The sequence below is a fragment of the Pleurodeles waltl genome, chromosome 12, assembly GCF_031143425.1.
Source record: "Pleurodeles waltl isolate 20211129_DDA chromosome 12, aPleWal1.hap1.20221129, whole genome shotgun sequence".
Taxonomy (NCBI): domain Eukaryota; kingdom Metazoa; phylum Chordata; class Amphibia; order Caudata; family Salamandridae; genus Pleurodeles; species Pleurodeles waltl.
This window is the reverse complement of record NC_090451.1, coordinates 389,752,855-389,777,806: the sequence shown is the minus strand read 5'-3', so window position 1 is coordinate 389,777,806 and position 24,952 is coordinate 389,752,855. Positions and strand designations below refer to the sequence as shown.

Here is a 24,952-nt window from a genome sequence, read left to right as displayed (position 1 = left end):
CAGATCTGTGGGAGTAAGGGGCCTGTCATAAATCATTACCACACATTGACAATGAGGGTTAATGGAAATGAGTAATAGGTCAGGTGTTTACCTCAATCCTGATTACTAATGTAGTGTTTGTAAAAGCATTCTGGCCAAATCTTGCTTATGAAGGCTCACTTTAGCCACATCCAAGGATCTGAAAGTCTGCAATGAGTGGGCCTGGTGCCCCTCTTTCATGGCCACAGTTACTGTGCACCAGCCTGGGCTATGTCTCATACTGTGATAAGGCTTTGACATGCCTTGCCCTCTGTGGGCTAAGCACACAGAACCTACATGACCATCACATTTCCATTACTTTCATGCATGACAGTATATCCTGTGGCCATCCTATATGAGAGTTCAGGGTTGCCTGGCACTCTGAAGGGCTCCATGAGATTTACTTTTTTGTCATACCAGTTTGCCAAGGCCACATCCGGGCTGTGTGATCAGTGGGACTTTACACATTGCTACCAACATCCCCAGCTGACTCAAACAGCATATGCACACAGCTCATGCTGTAATGCCAATATATTTACTGTGTCATTTACTATCATCAGATCATCACATATATCATTGTTTGTTAGTAAAGTTGACTTGCATAGACATATGAAGGCAAAACAGGGAGGATCTAGGGTTCGTCACACAACACAATGGTCATCTGAAATACACAGACTACAGGGCTCCACACTCCACAACCTGTAAATCCTATGTATGGACCACAGATTGTGACAACAGGCACCAAAATAGCTTATAAGGACTCAGCGGCACATTGTAGCCTGTGAGGAAGGAAATGGTGGTGGTCAACAGAGTCAAAAATGCCAATGAGGTAGTTACCTGCTCCTCTGGTGAGCCATAGAGTTGGCCATACAGGGGAAGGACATCTTCCAATGGCCTCTCCAGCTCATCCGGAGAGAACACAGGGGCCGTTTCAAATACTTGGCCTGGCATGATTGCTCCCAGAGGCGGCACACATCAGTTGACATGGTGGAGGTGTTGATGGCAGCAGTGTCAGGAGGCAAGTGAGTCATTTTCCAAAACGTGGCATACAAGTAGGCCATGTACAGAGTCATCACCGTTGACGGCCACAGCCATATGCACACAACATTCACAATTAACAACTTTAGCTATGGCTGTGACCGCTGCGGTTGAATCCGTCAACTGTGCAGTCAACTTCCACCGGCTAAAGGAGGTTCCCAATGTCCAATGAACTAGGTCAGGCATCCACCACTGTGGCAGTTAAAACTACAGTTTTGCAGACTGTAAGATGTGCAGTAACATCTTAAAATATGCCAACATCCCTTGATATCCATATTCTCCTACAAAATCCATCAGTGTAGTAGTGCAGTATTTCTGGCGGTTGGAACATACTTTACAATATCAAGGGGCACAATAGGAGCAGATAGGTGTGTTATGTGCACATACATGTTGTAGACACGTCTAAACAACCAAGGAGATCATAGCTGGACCTTGGGTAGAAGACTGTTTTGATGCGTAATTGGTGTAATGTTTTTTCTTTCAGTAATGTTTTGTCACATGACTTTGTCGTCACTCATCAGATATATTGGTCTGGACACACTGACTAATGTTCTAAATCATTTGAATCCACAATTAGGTACCCTGGGAGAGGGAGGACGTGACAACCTCCAGTCTATCTTCCATTTCCAGACCATGGAAGAACATGGCATAATAAAGCAGTCCTGTGTAAATAGGCGAACAATCAAAGATCTGTGTCGTCAGCTGGAGCCAGATCTCATAACTTAAAACCGTAACCAACATGTATATCACCCATGGTGAGATCTATGGCAGTATTACATTTCCTGGCCACAGGATCATTTCAATATACAGTGGCTGTATCTGGTGGTATGTCAACCTATGTTAAGTTGTGTTTCAAAAGACAAGCGATCAGCAATGATGAAGTACTTTGAAAGCTACATCAAGTTCCCCAGCAGTGAGTAATTAGCCATTGTGAAGGTTGACTTCTATGGATTTGTTCGCCTACCACATGTGGTGGGAGCCATTGATGGCACCCCTATTGTATTTCTGCCACAGCATGCCAGTCTATCGTAACACAAAGCACTTCCATTTGATCAACATGTAAGTTGTCTGCTTGTCAGATCTGTGCATTTCAAATGTCTGTGCCCAGCTCTCAAGTTCAGCCCTTGATTCCTTTGTTACGTGGAACAGCACCATACTCTAGCTGATGTCACAACAGCAACCAGAGAGGGCCTGGCTTGTTGGAAAGTTACACCTGTTGTGATTATGCGTGTGCAATGTTAAATGCTACAATCAGGGAACTGTGTGACTCACTGTGGCACTTAAGACTTGTTAAAAAAAAAAACAGGAGACGCAGCATACATTAAAGGTCCTTGACTGTTGACACCACTGAGGAATCCAACTACGCCAGGGAAGTCCACTTTAATGAGGCCCATGGAATAACATGGTGACCAGTAGAGTGGGCTTTTGGGCACCTGAAGGCCAGATTTCACTGATACCATCAACAGTTTCTTCACATGAGTTTAAGTATGTCTTGAGATGTCATGACTTTGACCGAACAATCAACTCTTGTTGTGATGAGGTGAGGAGTATACTTATTGGAACATTTTGGAAACTGTAGCTCTGGCAAATACTGGCAAAGAGTGTCTGATCAGGAAGCCTTTGATACAATCACATTTTGGAGATGTTGCTTCGTTTGTATTAGATATATGGCATGGACTTTGCTCTCCTGGTGTTTCCTATGTGAACTGTGTCCTATGAATGGTTTGATAACTCTACTCCTTGTTTTTGCGTTTGTTCTGGTACCTTCGCCATGACATTTTCATTGGGACATTTCCAAATTGTGACATTGGAAGGTATATGTTGCTGTCACGACATATGAAGTGGACATGGATTGTACCTGGGAATGTGGGACACAAGACAGCTTGCATTGTGATAGGATGGAATTTTAGAAGACTCCACTGAAGTCGTTCCTTGTCGAATAATGACCCTGATGCATCATGTAGTCAGCAAAGATGGAGTTCTAGGCCCACTTCATGTCCGTTTCCCTTCAAATTGGCTAAATTCTTTTTTTTGGTGAACTGTATGTAGTTGTTGATGTGTTTCATCATCATAGGCCAAAGTGCCTGTGAAACATCACAGACAATTGTTTGTGTCATACCACCAGATGCAGAAGACCTGTTGTAAAGACTGTAATGACCCTGTGATCAGAAATGGCTGTACTGCCATTTGTCTGAGTCTTGCATTATATTATGTTGTATTTCTTATGTGAGGTAGGCGATATGGCTCCAGCTGATGACATCACACAATTTAATGTTTGCCTACTGTACAGGACAATGTCTGATATATGCCTTCCTTCCATGGTATGGAGGTCTGCACCTGTATCTTTGATCATTTAGCCAATATGATTTCATTGAGTATGATTTGCTACGTCTCAGACATATTGACAGTCTATGAGCTGAACAAAAAAATGAAATTACTTCCTTGACAAGACGCTTGTATGCATGTGTTTGTGTAGAATGGTTGTAATCCTGAGCTGGACACTGTATGTGCAACATTTCCCTGCATCCACAAGTATTTTCTTTTTGTTCATTGTATGGTTCACATGTTCTTGCATATCCACATTGCTAAATGAAAAAATTAAAGACAGAAGGCAAGAGTTTGTGACTGGTGAATTTATTACAGTGTTAGGGGTGAAAACAAACTTGTGGCAAAAAAGTACTATAGATAAAAAAAATAAAAAATAAAAGTGAAGGGATCCGTCATGGTTAATTATGCCACATCATTGGACGTCCAAAGGCCAGAGTACGCTTCCTATCAGAAACTGAATGGCATCCAGGATCAGTCCACAGAGTGTATGTGTGACACACAAAGGATGATATTAAGGATGTGGTTTCTTGCTGGCAGTGATGGGAGTGTGGCCATCCATACCTCCTGGATTCTTGGCTCATACATTTACATGCAGACACATACCATGGGACCTGGATGATCTTTTGATAGTGAAACACCTACAGACCCCCATTCTAACATATGGCATGTGATGGTGATTGATACATATGAAGTTCTGTACGACAACACACACTGACAAGCTTACATCTCAGCAACTCTGGGTATTGTATGTTGGGTAAGTAGATGAACTACACAGTGGCAAAAGGTGAGATGCGAGTATGCAGGCCACTGAAGATTTTTGACAGTTTTGTGTTGCAACTTACCAGACTGCACTTCCTCAGCTATTCCTGACAAGCTCTCAGGATGCAGGATGGCCAAGACCGTCTCCTCCCAGGGAAAGAGTTGTAATGGGGCACGTGAAGGACCACCACCAGTCTTCAGGGACTTCATCATTTGCCTGAAGGCCAGGGAACGCACCTTTCTCCTCAGGTCGTGCACATCTTCCGTATGTCCTCCTTTGTGCGCAGGGTGTTGCCTACAGAATTCACTTTGTCGACTATCCTTTGCCACAGTTCCATTTTCTTACTGAGAGGAGTATTCTTTACTCGGGCTCCAACCAACTGTGGCTCTACTATTATCGTTTCATTCACGATGACTCATCTCATCTTCAGAAAAATGGGAATGTTTTGGGATGTGACATAGCTGTAAATTAAAGTGAGTAACAGGGAATTACTTAACAAAAAAAGTGTTAGAGGAAATAAATGGACATAAGTGGGTGAAAGGTGTTGAATGGAATGGTGAGAAAAAGGTGCCTTATCTATCACTGAGGAGTAAAACGGTGGGTTCTAGTCTCTTTCTTGCAATGGAGTGGCAAATGATCATGGTCTGGCAAAGGGTGTCTTTTATAGTGTGATTTGCAGGTGTGTCCAATGAGCCAATGTATGTCAGCTGTGTGTTTTTTTTAATCCATTCACTGGGCACAGTTTGTCGCTTTGCTGAATGCGTACTGCGGTGGACGAATGCCATAAGCTGACCGTCTCAAGGAGACCACCACATACACTGTGTTATAGTAATGAACTTGGCGGTCCCGCAAAGGAGTATGCACCACCAAGATTGCAGGCCGCTGCGCAACTGGCGGGCAGCCATTTGGTTTGGCAGATGGTGATTCAGCCTACATACATCGTAATACTCTGATCTGGAGACTGCCGGCGCACCAGTCTTTTTGGGACCACCGCCGTGGTAGTCTGGAGGTCTGACCACCAAACTCATAATCAGGCCCTTAGTTAAAAACATTGAAATGTAAGCTTTTCAAAAAGGAAAGTTCAAAGTGTATATTTTACAAAGGGCATTCTGGGTTCCTGCATGCAGGCAAGGAAATTCACTGCATGGGATTATAAATAAAGATGACCCAAGGGAGAGAAGAAAAACAAATCTCTATCACAAAAATGGTCAAAACGTTCAGAGTCGAGTGCTCAGGGATTATTTTACAGGAGCTGTAAAAAAGAGAACAGATGCAACTGCCAGTATATGTGTGAAATAATTCTGTAGGTGATAACTATCCCCTGTCAAAATCCAGCTCTGAAAGACTGCTCCATGGTAAACTCAGTTTCTCTCATCTGTAACTTTACTTTTAAAAATGCTCCAGTGAGAATATTCTTGCCCTACAGTTTCATGCTGTGGAGCAAATTACACTTTGTCCATACAGTCAACAGAAAAAAGTGCTCCAGGATCTTGCATATGGGTAAGACTGAGTTGAAACTGTCAACAAAAAGTAGGAAGTAATGGTATAAAGAAACACCATCCAGCTAATACCTTGAATATGACATGGGAAGTCATTCAAAAAGAGTTATTGTAGAGGGTACTCCAAACCTTGAGAGAAGATATTTTGTTTGCTAGTTAACAGCTCTCTTTTGACTCCGAGGGCCGATTCACAAAGGGCCTCCACACTCATGGTAGAGGCCCGGCAGTCCAATGGCTGGCATGTCCGCACTCATGGTGGGAATTCCGCAATGGGTAAGTGCAGTATGGAGGTGCTGCCACGAGTGCAGTACCTGCTGCCGTGATAAGTGCAGAGGCCATTTGTGAATTGGACCCCGAGTATGTAGATTCTAATCTTAGCTCCTGCAGTTGAACAAAAAGCTGGGTGCTGAATCACCCTATCCCTGTTACTCAAATATTAAATATGTTTTATTCAAACTTACTCTTAAGTATGCGATCAAGCATCCTCTCCAATTACATGCTTCTGCCCCCATCTTGGTTGCTGTATTTAGCACTCACTAAAACTAGAAAAAAGCATAATCACACAGCTCACATTTGATATCCTCTTGCTACAACACAAATGTCTGTTAATAACCCTGCTGCTCCTTTGATCAATAACTGTTCAAGAACCCAACTCAGTATGTAGAGAAAATGATTTGCCCTGTCATAAAGACATTTTCATGCAGACTAAATTGATACAATTGTACATTTAAAGCAAACGTACCTTTCTAGTTCATTCTGTAGGTCTTCTTGTCTTTCAAGTTCTTCCAGTCTGGCCCATAAATCCTTTTCAAGATAAACTTCAACCTCAGATTTGGGTTTCCCCTCACCATTAACAAGAGCAGATTCAAATGTATCAATAGCCTTTGGTTTTGAATGAGGTTTATGAGCTGTTCTGTGCGTTCCTGTATGTTAGAGAACATGCATAAGATAACATAATAAACTTATAAGTCCACAACAAATGCGTAAAAGTAAAACACAATATCAATAATTTATAAATGCTTGGCAGTCTCCGCAACAAAATGTTTTAGGTTACGTCTCTCAATAACATTGTGCTCTTAATTGCACAAACAGCATGGCATCCGTTTTGTTATTTCAGTTTTTCTTAAAGATAGTCAGCTCCTGTCACTATCCATAATCGTGTTGTCAGAACGGTGGGATGGATGACTCACTCAAAGTAAAGAGGGTGAAGGGAGAAGCATCCGCAGAGGTTGTTCCATTCACAGTAGCATGGGTGAAACCGACTGCATATAAATTCAGTTTATGGCAATTCAAAAGCAGCTTGGGGTAACCCCAAAATGAACAAGCTGCACTTAAGGTAACTTGACCTCTGTGTATGCTCGTTCGCATTATCATTCTGTAGGTGTCAGTGGTCGGATTCGGAACAGCCTGCTTAGATTGTGTAAGAGCTATTTACAGATCATACGCCACATATTGCTGTAAACATCCCTCATCAACTTCATTTTCTGCATAATAGTGGGGATCAGGTCTGGTCTCCCTCCTGCAACCTATTCCATACGGGGGACCTAGCCCAAATTCAATTTTTTCCTTACTTCTAATGGGATAGCTAATGATTTCAAACCATATAGTCTTCATGCTCGTTACAGCAGTTGACCTATGTTAACTGGGTGTCTTGTGCTTAGCTAATGGTTATCTAGTGCTGTCAAGCACTGTGTGTGCAACAATTGGTAAGACGTCCCTCAAAATACGCCCAGAACGCATACATAGTAAGCCTGCACCGATCCATAAAGCAATGTTGGATTTCTTAACCAGAAAGATGATCCATAGGGCAAGTCCATGGATTCATCGACCCACCACAATACCAGGCAGCTTTCCTGAAAGTGAGAGAACACTTGTAGGTCCTACCCGTCTCAGACCCTCCCTTGAGAGGCCACCAACACGATCCTCAAGCAAGTCGTTAAGGTAACCCCAGAAAGGTTAAAGTAAAATGTTGAACAATCATCTCTTCCTTCTTTCCACCACAAGTTGATTACTTGTTCCAGCTCTGTTGTCATCGTGCAGCGCATGTAATGCTCAGGAGAAGATGACCCTTAAGGGTGCACCTTCCTTGTTATTTTATGTAACATTGATTTGTATAGTGAACTAATCACTCCAGAGGGTTTCCAGGTGCTTGAGCATTTGTGTAGTTTTGTGGTCCCCAAGGTGCTTATACAAAGAGCTAAGTCTTCAGTTTCTGGCAAAACTCAAAAAGTGAGGAGGAGGCTCTGATGCGTAGAGGTAGGTCATTCCATGCAACAAAAAACAAAATACACTGTTCCAAAAAGAAGAGAGAGAAAACACAGGGGAGTCCTAATTTTAGGAGCAAGAGTCCTCACACACCCGACTGGGTGACATGCTTCATCATCGGATGTGCTCCTCGTCAGACCGGCGCTGCAATGTCTGACGGGCACCCCCCAAAGGGGGGCTCTTTGACGGAGATCTTTTCTCGATGATGCCAATACCCCAAGAGTGAGTTTGGAAAAGAAGAGAAAAGGAGAGAACAAAAAAGAAACTAAAATTGGCTCAAAACCCAACCTAAGAAATAATTTTATTAGTCCACGATGGGCAATGGCCAAGGTTAAAAATGAATAAGGAGAGTAAAGTAGAGATAATGCTCAATCACTCTCTACCACATTTGTAGGGAATAAGGAGGTCAGGAACTTCCAGACCATCCTTGGAACGGGGTCAACATGTTTCGCGTCTCTATGGTCCAAAAGGATCCCGTGACGCTTCTTCAGGACCAAATGAATCTTAACTTCTCCTTTACTAAACTAACATGGCTCCTATAATCTGAAACTGTCAGTTATAATGTCTCCAGTCACTTACACTAGTCCGGTATAACTCGAACTTGCTATTCCTACAAGTCACCCCTCGCTGTTCAGGAACGGGCTTCATGGGACAACGCAGGCCTAAAGCCGGGTGAAAAAACTTTTAACGCTCCTGGTGACAGACGAATAACCTACTCCTGGCCGCGCTCCTGAATCACTCGTAGGTCGTTCCATGTCTTGAGTGCGATGTAAGAGAATGAGCGACCTTCAGCCTTGATTGTGCGGCTATGGGCAATGTGTGCAAGCGGGAGTGAGGCAGAGCATAGGTGTCTGGTGGGTTGGTGAGGCTGTTCAGGTATTCTGGCCCCGTGTTGTGTAGGGCTTTGTATGTGTGCGTGAGAACTTTGAATTGGCAGTGCTTGTGAATGGGGACCCAGTGAATCTTCCTAAGGTGCAGTGTGATGTGATGTGGTTGTGGTATGGGAGATCAAGTAGGAGTCTTGCAGCAGTATTCTGGATGGTCTGGAGTCTGTGCAGGAGTTGTTTGGGGATTCCAGCAAAGTGTTGCTGTAGACTAGTCTGCTGGATACGAGATGGTCCATCTGGTGTTCTGAGGCAAACATTTGAATATTTTTCACAGCATGCGTAGGATGTGGAAGTAGGTGTACACTGTTGACTTGAGAAAATCATGCTGAGCTTATCATCCAGGATAGTCCCTAGATTTCTTCAGTGGTCTGTGGGTGTTGTTTTTTGCTCCGACAACCAGCAGGTCGCTTCCCATGGTGAGATCTTGTTGCTGAAGACCAGTACTTCCGTCTTGTCATACTTGAGCTTCAGGTAGTTGATTCACATCTGGTCTGCTACCAAAGTCATACATGTAGTGAAGCTGGTTTTGGCAGTGGTTGTTTTGTCCGTCAGGGAGAGGATTAGTTGGGTGTCATCGGTGCAGGAGAGGATGATGACGGCTTGTGATTGGAAGTTTTTGGCAAGCGGTTTCATGTCTATGCTGATCAGAGTAGAACTGAGGGACGATTCCTGTCCGATTCCACATATCAATTTTTTGGTTCCTTTCTTTGAAGATGCTGCTCCACCGTCAATCAGAGATCAAATTCTTATGGGGATGTGGAGGCCCGAAGCCACCAGTGTATAAAGAGATTGAACCAGTCTCTTAAGGCAGTTTCACAGAGAAGGGAAAGAATTCCTGCTCCCCTATTGGAAACATAAGGTGTAAGTCTCAACTAACTTTAGTTACTATGGGTATTGAACCGAAGTGAGCCCAGCATCAAATTTGGGTGGTCTCTGCCCTAGCACTATTTTAATATGGAAGACCACTCTCCACAGACGTTTATTTACCAGCAGTAGAAATTGTCATGTTATGTCATTGTTTTTTCAAGCGCACTGCTATCTATACAGGTGTCTTAGCATTGAGAAAAAGAGCTAAATGAAACAAGGGAAATATGGCCCCTGAACATTTAGACCTGGGAAGGTCTTCTAGGCTTTCCTAAAGAGTAACATGTTCTTGGTAAAGTTACCCAAGTGTTTTCTACAGTTTGGCCAATGTGATAATAAAGCCCTGCTGCCAGACATCCCGACTGCAGGTACCTTTTGAGAGGAGGAGCTCTACTGTGCCAGCGAGTGAAAAGCCTCATCCCAGGAGGCAGGCCTTGGACTTAGCCCCAAAGCAACAAAAAGAAGGAAACAAGAGCCAACCAGGCTCAATGGTCACTAAAATGTTTCATAGAAGTATGCCGTTTCTGTCTCACTTATTTGTGATTGCCACACAACCAAAGCAGAAGACAAGATTAAACCTCATAAATGGGACGAGCGCTTTTTAAGAGAGCTATATCTTGGCTACCGAGCGCGAGTACCCACTTGGAGATCTGACACAGCTCTTTTTTCCAGCACCCCAGATGGGAGCTACGCGCTTGTGAGAGGCCAGCTGACCTAGATCAAGGATGCAGGTACGGGTAGTTCTCTGTTGTCACCAACAGTGTCCAAATACTGGTGCCGGTAGTAGTGAGAAGCACCTCTATCCCTTATCCAGAGATCCATGATGGAGTTGGCCTGCCTTATAACTCACTGGCATGAGAGGTCCAGAGTGCCAAGTGAGAAGGGGCAAGCCTACTTATGGCCAAGCGACAACAAGGAGTGAGAGACAGTGCAGCATAACAGTGGGTCTGGGAGTAAACCAAGCACCCTGAATATGCCAGCACAGCAAAGGTAAGCTGTGGGAAACAGGGAGGTTAGCAAGAAGGTTTCCACAGAGGTGCTAAATCTCGGGCCTAGACAAGCCCATGTAGAGGGGGGGGGGGCGCTGTGACTTGTCGCCAAGATAAACCCCTAGGGTGCAGTAGGACAGTAGCCAATTTACTTCACCTTTGCTAGCTGGAGTACTGCTTCAGAGGTAGAACCTGCCCTGAAGCAAAATGTATCAAAAGGAAGACCGAGAAAAATAAATAAGACACTTTCCACACAGATCTCCACTATGCTCAGGAGATTGCAAGAAGGCCCAAATGGGGTTCATATTCAACTGTAGTCAACGGCCCGTCTAATCCAATTTTGGTGGTGACTCTAGAATTACAACAGATCACTATGAACTTAGGGAGAAAAGTGATATATACTGAGGGGACCGTGTCTTCCTTGGACCAGAGGTTAACTAAATTACAGAGAGTATTATGAGGTGTTTAAATCAGTGCCTCAAAGCTAGACACCTCCATGAAGGGATTTGTAAAAGAGACAAAGCACTACAACATTTTTTATTAAAGCGCAATATTGGCCCTGATAAAGCTAGAAAACACAAAGAGATCATCTATGAAAGCTTCTCAATGAGACAGCATCACACAGCTCGTCGGTGTGCCTTCAACTATTTCTAGGAAAATGGACAGGACCGAATTGCTCAGTAATACAGAAGTCCACACAGATGGCAACCTTTCCACCAGACACCTCTGTCAAGTTTATGTTTAAAATGCTTGTTGCCTCCCACCTAGAATACACAACAATATCCAGGGCACAATCACAGACGATTTGTTCAGTGCTCAGTTATGCAAGTGTGCTAATGGTGGCCAGTAATCTCTCTACAACACATATGAATGGGTATTGGTTATTAAACTTTTCAACAGTATAAGAGCACGCAAACAGAGGCAGAAGTTGCAGAGTGTTCAGGAGGAGCTAACTGATTTTGGACTGGAGGCGGCACTGAGGCACCCTGAGAAACTCAAAAGAATATGCTTGATTTAATGATTTGTCTTTAAACAACTATAGTCAGTTAAATCATACCTGGAACGAGACAGGGAAGCAGAGAATCAGAACTTTAACAGCATTACAGGTGCATCCTAAATCTACCAATGGAGACCAACAAAATGCAGCTGTATCAACTGATTCCTGAAGCAAGGGAAATGAAAGAGTATTCAGGAGGACTTTTCTTATTACTGCAGCGCAGCATGCCGGTAGACTGGTTTGACCCTCCATGCCCCTTCAAGTCTCTCCCTTCCCACTATTTGCTAATGGTGAGTGCAAAGGAATATATTCTAGAAGAAATATGTGAGTTAAATATTACTTTATTTCAACAGGGTGTATGACCATCGTTATGCAGGCAACTAGTTTTTGATAACACCCTAGAAGTGTTTCAAAGGTAAACCTCACCCCCTTGAGGTCAAACTCAAACTTTTAAAGTGCGCTGAGAATCTTTAAACCTCTCACGGGATAAGGACAGCATGTGAATATTTGAAACAAGCCAATACTAGCAAACGAAACGGTTACTTACGTGTAAGAATAGGTTAACAGGTTTAAGAATGTTCTGGATTCACATATTGTGCCATTACTCCTCCCTTTAGTGGTTGGGGCTAGAACTGTGTCTTTTTTTGTCATGGGCATTACAGTCGACCACCATCCTCCTCTAATAACATCAGGCCTGAGCCCCAGATGTTCCTGTGTTTGGTAGTCACCTTAAGATTCTCCCTCCCCCCCTTGAGACCTGTAGATTTGTTTTTTAACATCGGCCTGTGTGCAATCTCTTTCTTGCTTTTTGCCTGTGAGATCCTCTTTCATTTCCAGGGAGGTGGATTAGTCACATGCAAATCAAAAAAAAAAAATGTTAATGCTGCAAAACTATCCCTACAGGTAAGTAATGGTTTTGTTTTTGCAGCATGAATATTTTTTGGAGTCACATGCTGTGCACTGATTTTGTGTCCGTATCCTGAGGGAGGCTGGTTAGAAATGGGTTTGCAGTTGTAAACAGGTGCATCAGCACTCTGCTTCATCTGTGTTTACATCTATGTCCACATAGTAATATAAAGGACCTGTAGCTACCATATAGATGACACTGATGTAAACATTGGCTAGGAAGGCCAGGGTTGCTCCCTTTGTTTCCGCATGGAGTGTGCCTTTGGTTTTTGTTTTAGTGTTTCCTCTACCTTCTTGTGGTATGTTTGAGTTGTCTGCACTATCCATTCATGCAAAGGCATCTTTTGATACTGGTGTCCCATTGCTTAATGGGTCAAAGGAAACGGGAATAATTTCATTTTCTTACATGCTAAGTTTCCCGAAGGTAGAACACGACTGCTCTCCAGACATCCAGTGTGTGTAAAACTCTTTCATCTAGCATCTGTGGTTGTTGGATGAACACCAATAACTGTATAGTTTGGTTTACATACAAATGAAAACACTTTTGGAAGAAAATGCAGGCTTATTATCATCACCACTCTGGCCGCCTGTAGTTGCAAGTATGGTTCCTGAGGGAGAATGCTTGCAGCTCACTGATGCAACTGCTACTAGAATTGCTGTCTTTAGAGTTAGAAATGTTAGCTCCGTCGTGTGCACAGGTTTAAACGTTTCTTTCATCAGCTAAGTGAGGACTATGTTTAGGATTCACATGGGTTTGGGTGCTGATGCTGGGGGGAGGCTACCAATTTTGCACCCTCTAGGATTAGCCTGCGAGTCCTCTAGTGTATGCTACAATGACAGAGGTAGACCTTGAGTGACACTTAGATCAAGCTTTCTTCTAGCAAGTGAGTTTAGTATATTAGGATTGTGGTGTCTCCATTTCTATTATTAGAGACCCTATTTATTGCACTAGTGGATATATCTCCTCCAGTTTGCGGTGTAATGCTTGTGCGTACTTGGTATCCTAGACTCCTTGAGGATCACCATGGTTCTCTGCGGGAGGTTGAGCTGTCCAAATTTTAAGTCCTCAGGAACCTGCTCCCCACGTTGAGGCTAGTCAGTTCCGGATAATAGACCGGTCTCCCTGTATCATAAGTACTTTTGAGCTGGTGGGAGGCTTATTGGTCAGAGATCTCCACCAGGTCTCAGAACCACGTGTGTCTCGCCTACTGTGGAGATGTTAGGAACAGTACCATGGTTGATAGTTTGAGTTTGTTACCACTGAACTCAATGATACTGAAGGAAAAGCATACGCAAACGTCCCTGACCAACCTATTAATAGGGCATTTCCTCAGGACTGGAGGTGGGGATATTTGGATGCATTTTCTATCCTCTGAAGTTGCAAACAGATCTATGTCTGCTGTACTCCACCTGCAAAAAATTGATTTAGTCGTTTAGTGCTTTAGCTCCCCTTCGGGGGATGCTTCTGCTTTTCTGCCTGTAAAATTTGTAGCCCTGTAGGTGTACTGCTACCAGGGTGGTTCTCTGGATGGCCCATTTCCATATGTCCTGAGCCAACTATCTGCTTGAACAAAAATTGTGGTCATATTGTCAGTTTCTATCAGTACCACTTTTCCCTCTACCTGTTGATTATTAGCATTCAGTGCTAGGAACACATTCTTGAGTGTCAACATATTTATGTGCTTGACTGCATCTGTCGGGTTCTACAGGCAACTGACGTTGAGGCTTATTTGTGCCCTCATCCCATTTAGGATGCATCTGTGGTAATGGTGACTGCTGAAGAGCAAGTTACATACCTTCGGTAGAACCTTTTCTGGTGGCTACACTAGCTACCTGTGGATTCCTCACCTAATGAATTCTCCCAATGCGCCAGCATTCAACAGAAATTTTCTTCCCAGCTCTGCACGTCGACGAGGACGTCACAATTGCCCGACTTCACACGACGCCATCTGACGTCAGAGGGCAATAAGAGGTCCTCGCTGGCGTACTGACGTCAGTTTTCACCATTTTTTACGTGCCTTCAAGGTGAACAGATGACTACCGACTATACATACCTGACACAAATACATCAATAAAATATAAAAGAAAACCTTTAATAAAATAGAAACATCTAAATATCAACTCTACTTAAAAAGCACATATATGTACACATAAAGCAAATATATGTACACGCCTCTACAAATAACATCAAATATATGGAAAATGTCACTTACCCAGTGTACATCTGTTCGTGGCATGAGACGCTGCAGATTCACATGCTTTGCACATCCCGCCATCTAGTGTTGGGCTGGGAGTGTTACAAGTTGTTTTTCTTCGAAGAAGTCTTTTCGAGTCACGAGATCGAGGGACTCCTCTTCTTTCGGCTCCATTGCGCATGGGCGTCGACTCCATCTTAGATTGTTTTCCCCGCAGAGAGTGAGGTAGGAGTTGTGTATCATAGTAATAGTGCCCATGCAATGGAGTAAATATGTATGTACATAATGTAGTTTAAAGTGATATATTTACAAATTTACAAATGCTCATGATCAACTTCGAAACGGCTACAGGCTCCCGGGGAGGTGGGTGGGCGCATGTGAATCTGCAGCGTCTCATGCCACGAACAAATGTACACTGGGTAAGTGACATTTTCCGTTCGATGGCATGTGTAGCTGCAGATACACATGCTTTGCATAGACTAGTAAGCAGTTATCTCCCCAAAAGCGGTGGTTTTAGCCTGTAGGAGTTGAAGTTGTTTGAAACAAAGTTCGTAGTACTGCTTGTCCTACTGTGGCTTGTTGTGCTGTTAACACATCCACACAATAGTGCTTGGTAAACGTATGAGGCGTAGACCATGTGGCTGCCTTACATATCTCAGTCATTGGAATGTTTCCTAGAAAGGCCATAGTAGCACCCTTCTTTCTAGTTGAGTGTGCCTTTGGTGTAATAGGCAGTTGTCTCTTTGCTTTGAGATAACAGGTTTGAATGCATTTAACTATCCATCTAGCAATGCCTTGTTTGGAAATTGGATTTCCTGAATGAGGTTTTTGGAAAGCAACAAATAATTGTTTTGTTTTCCGAATTTGTTTGGTTCTGTCAATGTAGTACATTAACGCTCTTTTGATGTCTAATGTATGTAGTGCTCTCTCAGCTACAGATTCTGGTTGTGGGAAGAACACTGGTAGTTCTACTGTTTGATTCAAGTGGAACGGTGATATGACTTTTGGTAAAAATTTAGGATTTGTCCGGAGAACTACTTTATGCTTGTGTATTTGAATAAATGGTTCTTGTATGGTAAATGCTTGGATTTCACTTACTCTTCTTAGAGATGTGATGGCAATTAGAAATGCAACTTTCCATGTTAAATATTGCATTTCACATGAGTGCATGGGCTCAAAAGGTGGCCCCATGAGTCGTGTTAAGACAATGTTGAGGTTCCATGAAGGAACTCTTTTTAGGCCTTCCATAAAGGCTTTTATGACTGGTATCCTAAATAGTGAAGTTGAGTGGGTAATTTGCAGGTAAGCTGAAATTGCGGTAAGATGTATCTTAATGGATGAAAAAGCTAGTTTTGACTTTTGCAAATATAGCAAGTAGGTTACGATGTCTTTAGCAGACGCGTGCAAGGGTTGAATTTGATTATAATGGCAATAATAAACAAACCTTTTCCACTTATTTGCATAGCAATGTCTAGTGGTTGGTTTTATAGCTTGTTTTAGGACTTCCATGCATTCCTGTGTAAGGTCTAAGTGTCCGAGCTCTAGGACTTCAGGAGCCAAATTGCTAGATTCAGCGATGCTGGATTGGGGTGTCTGATTTGTTGATTGTGTTGAGTTAACAGATCTGGTCTGTTTGGTAGTTTGATATGAGGCACTACTGAGAGGTCTAGTAGTGTTGTGTACCAAGGTTGTCTTGCCCAAGTTGGTGCTATGAGTATGAGTTTGAGTCTGTTTTGACTCAACTTGTTTACTAGATATGGAAGGAGTGGGAGAGGGGGGAAAAGCGTATGCAAATATCCCTGACCAACTCATCCATAACGCATTGCCCAGAGACTGATCTTGTGGGTACCTGGATGCAAAGTATCGGCATTTTGCGTTTTCCTTTGTTGCAAACAGGTCTATTTGTGGTGTTCCCCAATTTTGGAAGTAAGTGTGTAGTACTTGGGGGTGAATCTCCCATTCGTGGATCTGTTGGTGATCCCGAGAGAGATTGCCTGCTAACTGATTCTGAATCCCTGGAATGAACTGTGCTATTAGGCGAATGTGGTTGTGTATCGCCCAATGCCATATTTTCTGTGTCAGGAGACACAACTGTGTTGAGTGTGTTCCTCCCTGTTTGTTTAGGTAATACATCGTTGTCATGTTGTCTGTTTTGACAAGAATGTGTTTGTAGCTTATTATGGGTTGAAATGCTTTCAGCGCTAGAAATACTGCCAATAGTTCTAAGTGATTTATGTGAAACTGTTTTTGGTGAGTGTCCCATTGTCCTTGGATGCTGTATTGATTGAGGTGTGCTCCCCACCCTATCATGGAGGCATCTGTTGTTATAACATATTGTGGCACTGGGTCTTGGAAAGGCCGCCCTTGGTTTAAATTTATACTGTTCCACCATTGAAGCGAGGTGTATGTTTGGCGGTCTACCAACACCAGATCTAGAATTTGACCCTGTGCCTGTGACCACTGTGATGCTAGGCACTGTTGTAAGGGCCGCATGTGCAACCTTGCGTTTGGGACAATGGCTATGCATGAGGACATCATGCCTAAGAGTTTCATCACCATTTTGACTTGTATTTTTTGATTTGGATACATGGCCTGTATTACATTGTGAAATGCCTGAACTCTTTGTGGACTTGGAGTGGCAATCCCTTTTGCTGTGTTGATTGTCGCCCCTAAGTATTGCTGTGTTTGACACGGCAGAAGGTGTGACTTTGTGTAGTTGATTGAGAAACCTAGTTTGTGGAGGGTTTCTATGACATACTCTGCGTGTTGTGAACACTTTTCTAGCGTGTTGGTTTTGATTAACCAATCGTCTAGGTACGGGAACACATGTATTTGCTGCCTTCTGATATGTGCAGCTACGACTGATAGGGACTTTGTAAAAACTCTTGGCGCAGTTGTTATTCCGAATTGCAACACCTTGAATTGGTAATGTATCCCTTGGAATACAAACCTTAAGTACTTTCTGTGTGAAGGATGTATCGGTATATGGAAATATGCATCCTTTAGGTCTAGTGTTGTCATGTAGTCTTGTTGTTTGAGTAGTGGGATTACGTCTTGTAATGTCACCATGTGAAAGTGATCTGATTTGATGTAGGTATTTAATGTTCGGAGATCTAATATAGGTCTCAGAGTCTTGTCTTTTTTGGGTATGAGAAAGTACAGAGAGTAAACTCCTGTTCCTTTCTGGTGTTCTGGTACTAATTCTATTGCTTCTTTTAGTAGTAATGCCTGAACTTCTAGTCCTAGAAGATCTATATGTTCTTTTGACATATTGTGTGTTTTTGGTGGTACGTTTGGAGGGAATTTGAGAAATTCTATGCAATAACCATTCTGGATAATTGCCAGTACCCAAGTGTCTGTTGTTATCTCTTCCCAATGTTTGTAAAATAGTCTTAGTCTCCCCCCCACAGGTGTTGTGTTGGGGATGTGTGACTTGGAAGTCACTGTTTGTTTTGAGGGGTTTTGGAACTTCCCTCTATTTTTTTGGAATTGTGCCCCTCTATATTGCCCCCGAAAACTTCCCCACTGGTATTGGCTTTGATAAGTGGGCCTTTGCTGTGAGGTTGTGGCCTCTGTAGGTTGACCTCGAAACCCTCCCCTAAATGGTGTCTTGCGAAATGTGCCTCTGCTTTGTGGGGAGTAGAGTGCGCCCATGGCTTTTGCGGTATCAGTATATTTTTTTGAGTTTTTCAATAGCAGTGTCGACTTCCGGCCCAAACAACTGCTGTTCATTAAAGGGCATATTCAGCACGGCTTGTTGTATTTCCGGCTTGAATCCTGACGGATGCAACCATGCGTGTCTCCTTATTGTTATTGCAGTATTTACTGTCCTTGCAGCTGTATCTGCTGCGTCCATTGATGACCGTATCTGATTATTGGAGATACTTTGTCCTTCTTCTACCACTTGTTGTGCCCTTTTCTGGAACTCTTTGGGTAAGTGTTCTATGAAATGCTGCATTTCGTCCCAATGAGCTCTATCGTATCTTGCCAAAAGTACTTGTGAATTGGCAATACGCCATTGGTTTGCTGCTTGTGCTGCAACTCTTTTACCCGCAGCATCAAATTTGCGACTCTCCTTGTCTGGAGGTGGTGCATCTCCCGAGGTATGAGAGTTTGCTCTCTTGCGAGCTGCCCCAACAACCACAGAATCTGGTGTTAATTGCTGCGTAATATAAACAGGGTCTGTTGGTGGTGGCTTGTACTTTTTTTCCACCCTTGGAGTTATGGCTCTGCCTTTAACAGGATCCTGAAATATTTGTTTTGAATGTTTTAGCATTCCCGGGAGCATAGGTAAGCTTTGGTATTGACTATGAGTGGAGGAGAGTGTATTAAATAAAAAGTCATCCTCAATTGGTTCTGAATGCAAGGTGACGTTATGAAACGCAGCTGCCCTTGAGACCACCTGCGTGTAGGATGTGCTGTCTTCAGGTGGCGACGGCCTTGTAGGGTAACAGTCTGGGCTGTTATCTGATACAGGAGCATCATAAAGGTCCCATGCATCAGGATCATCTTGACTCATTGCAGTATGAGTCGGGGATTGCATCAGTGGTGGAGTGGCTACCGGTGATGTGTGCATTGATGGTGGTGGAGATGGTGGTGGAGTTGTTTGTCTTGCCACCTTTGCCTGTGGCTGCTTGTCCTTTTCTTGAAAGGCAAGTCTTCTTTTCATCTTAATTGGGGGAAGAGTGCTTATCTTTCCTGTGTCTTTTTGAATGTGGAGCCTTCTTTGAGTGTAGTCTGGCTCAACAGATTGAAGTTCCTCTCCAAACTTATGTCCTTGCATCTGGGAGGACAATCCCTGTTCCTCTATGTAGGAACCTGTTTTCGGTTCCGAGGCTGGATGTTTCGGAATCAAAATCTTTTCGGTCGCCTTTTTGGGCTCCGAGGCAACCTTCTTTATTTTCGGCGTCGTGGTGTCTCAGTGCCGAACCATTTCGGTGCCACTGTCTCGGTGCCGAATCTGTTCGGAGCCGCTGTCTCGGGCCTGAGATAGCTGTGTGGCGGTATCTCGACCGGAGTCGGATGACTTCGCACATGCATGCCCTTTTTCGGTGCCGATGATCGGTCACCTATTTTTCGGGTTAAGCCATGGCCTGTTGGCGGTGGCGTCCCCTGGGCTTTTGTTGTCTTCTCATGAGTTTTATGTTTCGACGTCTTACTCACGGTTTTCGGCGTTTCTTTGGGATCGAGCTCATCCGAGTCCGATTCATGGATGGAGAAGCTTTCTTCTTCCTCTTCGAAACGCCCTTGTCCTGTCGGCACCGACACCATCTGCAGTCTTCTTGCTCTTCGGTCTCTCAATGTCTTCCTCGACCGAAACGCTCGACAGGCTTCACAGGTATCCTCCTTGTGCTCTGGAGACAGACACAAGTTACAGACCAGATGCTGATCTGTATATGGATACTTGTTATGACATTTTGGGCAGAAGCGGAATGGGGTCCGTTCCATCAGCCTTGAAGAAACAAGTGGCCGGGCCGACCAGGCCCCGACGGGGGGATCGAAAAAACCCCAAAGGGCCACCGGAGCTCTTCAAAAGTCGGTGTCGATCTGTTATAACTAACCCGATACCGAACGCAAACAATACCGACGATTTTTCCGAGATTCTAACTAACTTTCCGACCCGAAACAGGGAGCGAAAAGGAACACGTCCGAACCCGATGGCGGAAAAAAAGCAATCTAAGATGGAGTCGACGCCCATGCGCAATGGAGCCGAAATGGGAGGAGTCCCTCGATCTCGTGACTCGAAAAGACTTCTTCGAAGAAAAACAACTTGTAACACTCCGAGCCCAACACCAGATGGCGGGATGTGCACAGCATGTGTATCCGCAGCTACACATGCCACCGAACATATATATATATATATATATATATATATATATATACATACACATATACACACTTCTTCATATATACACTCCCTAGGATATCTTGGTAAGACCAACCAGGCAACGGGGAGGCGGGTGGGACCGTGAGGAATCCACAGGTAGCTAGTGTATCCACCAGAAAAGACGCTGCCGAAGGTAAGTAACTTGCTCTTCTGATGGATACAACTACCTGTGGATGCCTCACCTAATGAATAGAGTCCCAAAGCAGTACCGCACTCGGAAGAGGGTGCCTGAATGGTCACACCAAGAAATCCTGCAGCACGGACCGTGCAAAATGACCATCCCTCCTAACCTCTGAATCCAAGCAATAATGCTTCGCGAAAGTATGGAGGGAAGACCAAGTTACAGCCTTACAAATCTCAGCCACAGGAACACCTCTAGCCAAAGCTGAAGAGGCAGACTTAGCCCTGGTGGAATGGGCTCTAATTCCAGCAGGAGGAACCTTCTTTGCCAAAGAATACACATTTTAATGCAAAGAATGACCTACCTGGATAGTGTTCCTTTGTGGACCGCCTTTCCCTTCCTCTTCCCCACGTAGACGATGAAGAGCACATCTTCCACTCAAAACTCTTTCGTTCTGTCAACATAGAAGCTCTAAGCTCTTTTAGGGTCAAGCTGATGAAGTCTCTCCTCCTCTTTCGATGGATGGAGAGGAGGATAAAAGGATGAGAGCGTAATGGACTGCCCTAAATGGAAGGGTGTAACAACCTTCAGAAGGAAAGCCGCCCTGGTCCTCAGCACCACTTTGTCTGCATGGAAGGAAGTGAAAGGGGGTTTTACGCTAAGTGCTTGCAGTTCACTCTCTCGCCTGATGTGATGGCTTCAAGAAAAACAGTTTTTAACACCAAAAACCTTAAAGGGAATGAATGTAGAGGTTCAAACGGTGAGCCCATCAAGAATGTGAGTACCAAATTCAGATCCCATTGCGGCATAATAAAGGGAGAGGGAGGGAACTTATTAGTAAGACGTTTCAAGAACCTTACAACTATAGGGAATTTAAACAAGGAGGGTTGATCAGGAAGGCACAGAAAGGTCGACTGCGCCGACAAATAACCCGTAACAGTCGCAACTGCACAACCCCTCTGCGCCAGGGACATTGCAAATAACAAAATGTCCGACAAATGGGCACGTAAGGGATCAATTTGGTTCTCTCCACACCAAGCCACAAAGTTTGCCCATCTGCCAGCATAGATTGATTTGGTGGTGTGTCGCCTGGCCGATAAAATAACATCCACCATCTCTGGAGGGAGAGAAAAGGAACTCAGATTGCCCTGTTCAATCTCCAGGCATGCAGGTGCAGACTCTGGAGGTGGGGTTTAGAACCTGCCCCTGCGACTGCAAGAGGAGGTCTGCCCTGTGAGGAAGACGGAGCGGAGGGCACAGTGATAGTTGGAGAAGGTCTGTGTACCACACCCTTCGCGGCCAATCCGGAGCTATCAGAATAACATGCGCCTGGTCTTCGCAAATCTTCCTCAGACCCGAGGAATCAAGGGTATGGGGGACGCGTAAAGCAACTGGCAGTGCCAGGACATCTGAAACGCATCCCCCAGCACCCCTCACACCGGATACTGGAAGCTGCAGAATGACTGACAGTGTGCGTTCTCCTAAGTGGCAAACAGATCTACCTGAGGAAATCCCCACCTCCTGAAGATGTACAGGATCAGGTCCGGATGGAGACGCCACTCTTGATCGGCTGAGAAGTGCCGACTGAAACTGTCCGCACGTACGTTTTGAACTCCGGCCAGATGATTTGCTACTACGCAGATCTGATGGTCCTGAGCCCAGGACCAAAGCTGTAGAGCTTCTCTGCAGAGAAGGTACGACCCTACTCCTCCCTGCTTGTTGATGTACCACATCGCAGTAGTGTTGTCCGTCAGGACCTGTATCGAAGGGAGGGGAGGAAGGCCTTGAGAGCCAAACGTATCGCCTGCAATTCCAACAGATTGATGTGAAACATCTGTTCAACTGAAGACCAACGACCTTTGCTCTCCAGGTCCCACAGATGAGCTCCCCACCCTAAAGTGAAAGCATCCGTTATCACTGTGGTCACAGGAGGCAGCAGTGAGAACGGCCTTCCTTGGGAAAGGGTGCCGTCCACAGCCCACCATCGCAAATCCGCTGCAGTGTCTCAGGAGATTGTTATCCACTCCTCGAGATCCCCTTTGAGTTAAAACCACTGCCTGCGGAGGCACCACTGAAGAGCCCTCATGTGCCAGCGTGCATGAGTGACCAACAGAATGCATGAGGCGAACAGACCGAGCATACAAAGGAACTTGAGGACTGGAACAACCGCTCCACTTTGAAACATTGGAATCAATGCCTGGATGTCCTGAATCTGCTGAGGCGGAGGAAAGGCCCGATTTAACATTGTGTCCAGTACGGCCCATATGAACAGGAGGCTTTGAGAGGGCTCCAGGTGAGATTTGGGCACGTTTACCGAAAAGCCCAGATCGAACAACAACTGGGTTGTCATCTGCAGGTGACCCAACACAAGCTCTGGAGACCTTGCCTTGATCAACCAATCGTCCAGGTAGGGGAATACCACTACTCCCTTCCTCCTGAGATGCGCTGCAACCACTGCCATCACCTTCGTGAAAACTTGAGGCGCGGAAGTAAGACCAAAAGGAAGGACTGCAAACTGACAGTGTTGCGTCCTCACCACAAACCAGAGATACTTCCTGTGTGACTTGAGAATAGGGATATGGAAGTAAGCATCCTGCAAGTCGACAGACACCATCCTGTCTTCTTCGTTCAACGCCAAAAGCACCTGCGCTAGGGTCAGCATTTTGAACTTCTCCTGCTTGAGGAACCAGCTCAAAACCCTCAGGTCCAGGATAGGCCTCAACCGACCATCTTTCTTGGGGATCAGGAAAAATCTCGAATAATAACCCTGACCCCTTCGCCGCTCTGGAACCAACTCCACTGCACCTTTTGATAATATGGTCTGAACTTCCTGTTGCAACAACAGGAGATGGTCGTCCGTGCAAAGGGAGGGACGGGGAGGGGTGGCAGGAGGAAACTCCTGAAAGGGAAGTGTATAACCGTGCTCCACAATATTGATGACCCAGAAATCCGATGTAATCAGCTTCCACATGCAGAGAAAAGGAAACAATCTTCCCCCTACAGAAGAAATATGGGAAGGAATGGATTGAGGACTAAGGCTGCTTTCCCTGTTGCAACCCCAGGAGGAAGAGGAAGAGGCAGGGTGCTGCTGGGTGGCTCCTCTGGTTCAGACTCTACCCCTCCTTCTAAATGACCTGTAGGGAAGAGTAGATGGTTGTTGGCCTGCAGACTGGAGTCTGCCCCGAAAGGAAGAGCCTCGGATCAAACCCCCTGGACCTTCTAAATGAACTAAACTGGGTCGTGGCTGAAGCCTGCAAACCTAGGGACTAAGCCGTAGCCCTACTCTCTTTGAAGCGCTCTAAGGCAGAGCCAGCTTTCAAACCAAATAGTTTATCTCCATCAAATGGTAAGTCTAAAAGAGTTGTTTGCACATCTGAGGAAAAACCAGAAGACCTCAGCCAAGCATGCCTCCTGGTTACAATGGATGTCCCCATTGCTCTGGCCACTGAATCTGCAGTATCTAACCCTGACTGAATGACTTGAGTCGCTGCCGCCTGAGCATCAGCCAAAAGACCCCGCATGTCCTGGGGCAAATCTGGCATCTCAGCCTTAGCAGCGTCCATCAAGGCATGAATTCATCTTCCCAACACACAAGTTGCATTAGCCGACTTCAGGGCCATACTGCAGGATGAAAAGACCTTCTTGGCCGACTGCTCCATCCTTTTCGACTCCCTGTTTGAAGGAGCCCCAGAGAACGAACCAGGTGCTGAACGTGAGGAGCAGGAAGACTGAACCACCAGACTCTCCGGAGTTGGATGCTTAGAGAGGAAGCCCGGATCCACAGGGGCCACTCTGTACCGTCTCGCCAGTGATCCACTAACTGACGTTGAAGATACTTGTTTCCTCCAAACCTCCATAATTGGTTCAGTGAGAGCCTCATTAAACGACAGGAGTGGCTCTGCAGCAGCTGAAGCCGGATGTAAAACCTCTGTGAAAATATTGGTTCTCACCTCAGCTGCAGGTAACGGGAGATCTAAAAAGTCCGCTGCTTTTCTTACCACGGAGTGAAATGAAGCAGCCTCCTCAGTGAATTTACCTGGAGAGGCCAAGTACCACTCTGCAGAACTATCAAGACCGCTGTCAGAGTCCAAGCCCTGAAAATCCCCCAGGGGCTCTGCGATCTCGCCTTCCTCTAGGAGCTGTCTCTGATATTCTTGCTCCTCCAAAAGTCTGAGGGCCTTCCTCCTCGAGAGCAACC

At 44.9% G+C, this 24,952-nt stretch overlaps 1 protein-coding gene across 2 annotated transcripts in view; it reads right to left on the bottom strand.

The window, feature by feature from the left end:
- The window catches only part of URI1 (URI1 prefoldin like chaperone), a 427,315-nt gene that overhangs the window by 143,322 nt on the left and 259,041 nt on the right, over window positions 1-24,952 (bottom strand). For both annotated transcript variants that reach the window (XM_069216759.1, XM_069216758.1), the window contains one exon: window positions 6,386-6,566. In XM_069216759.1, coding sequence (XP_069072860.1) covers window positions 6,386-6,566 — 181 coding nt within the window. The remainder of the gene's footprint in view (window positions 1-6,385; window positions 6,567-24,952) is intronic.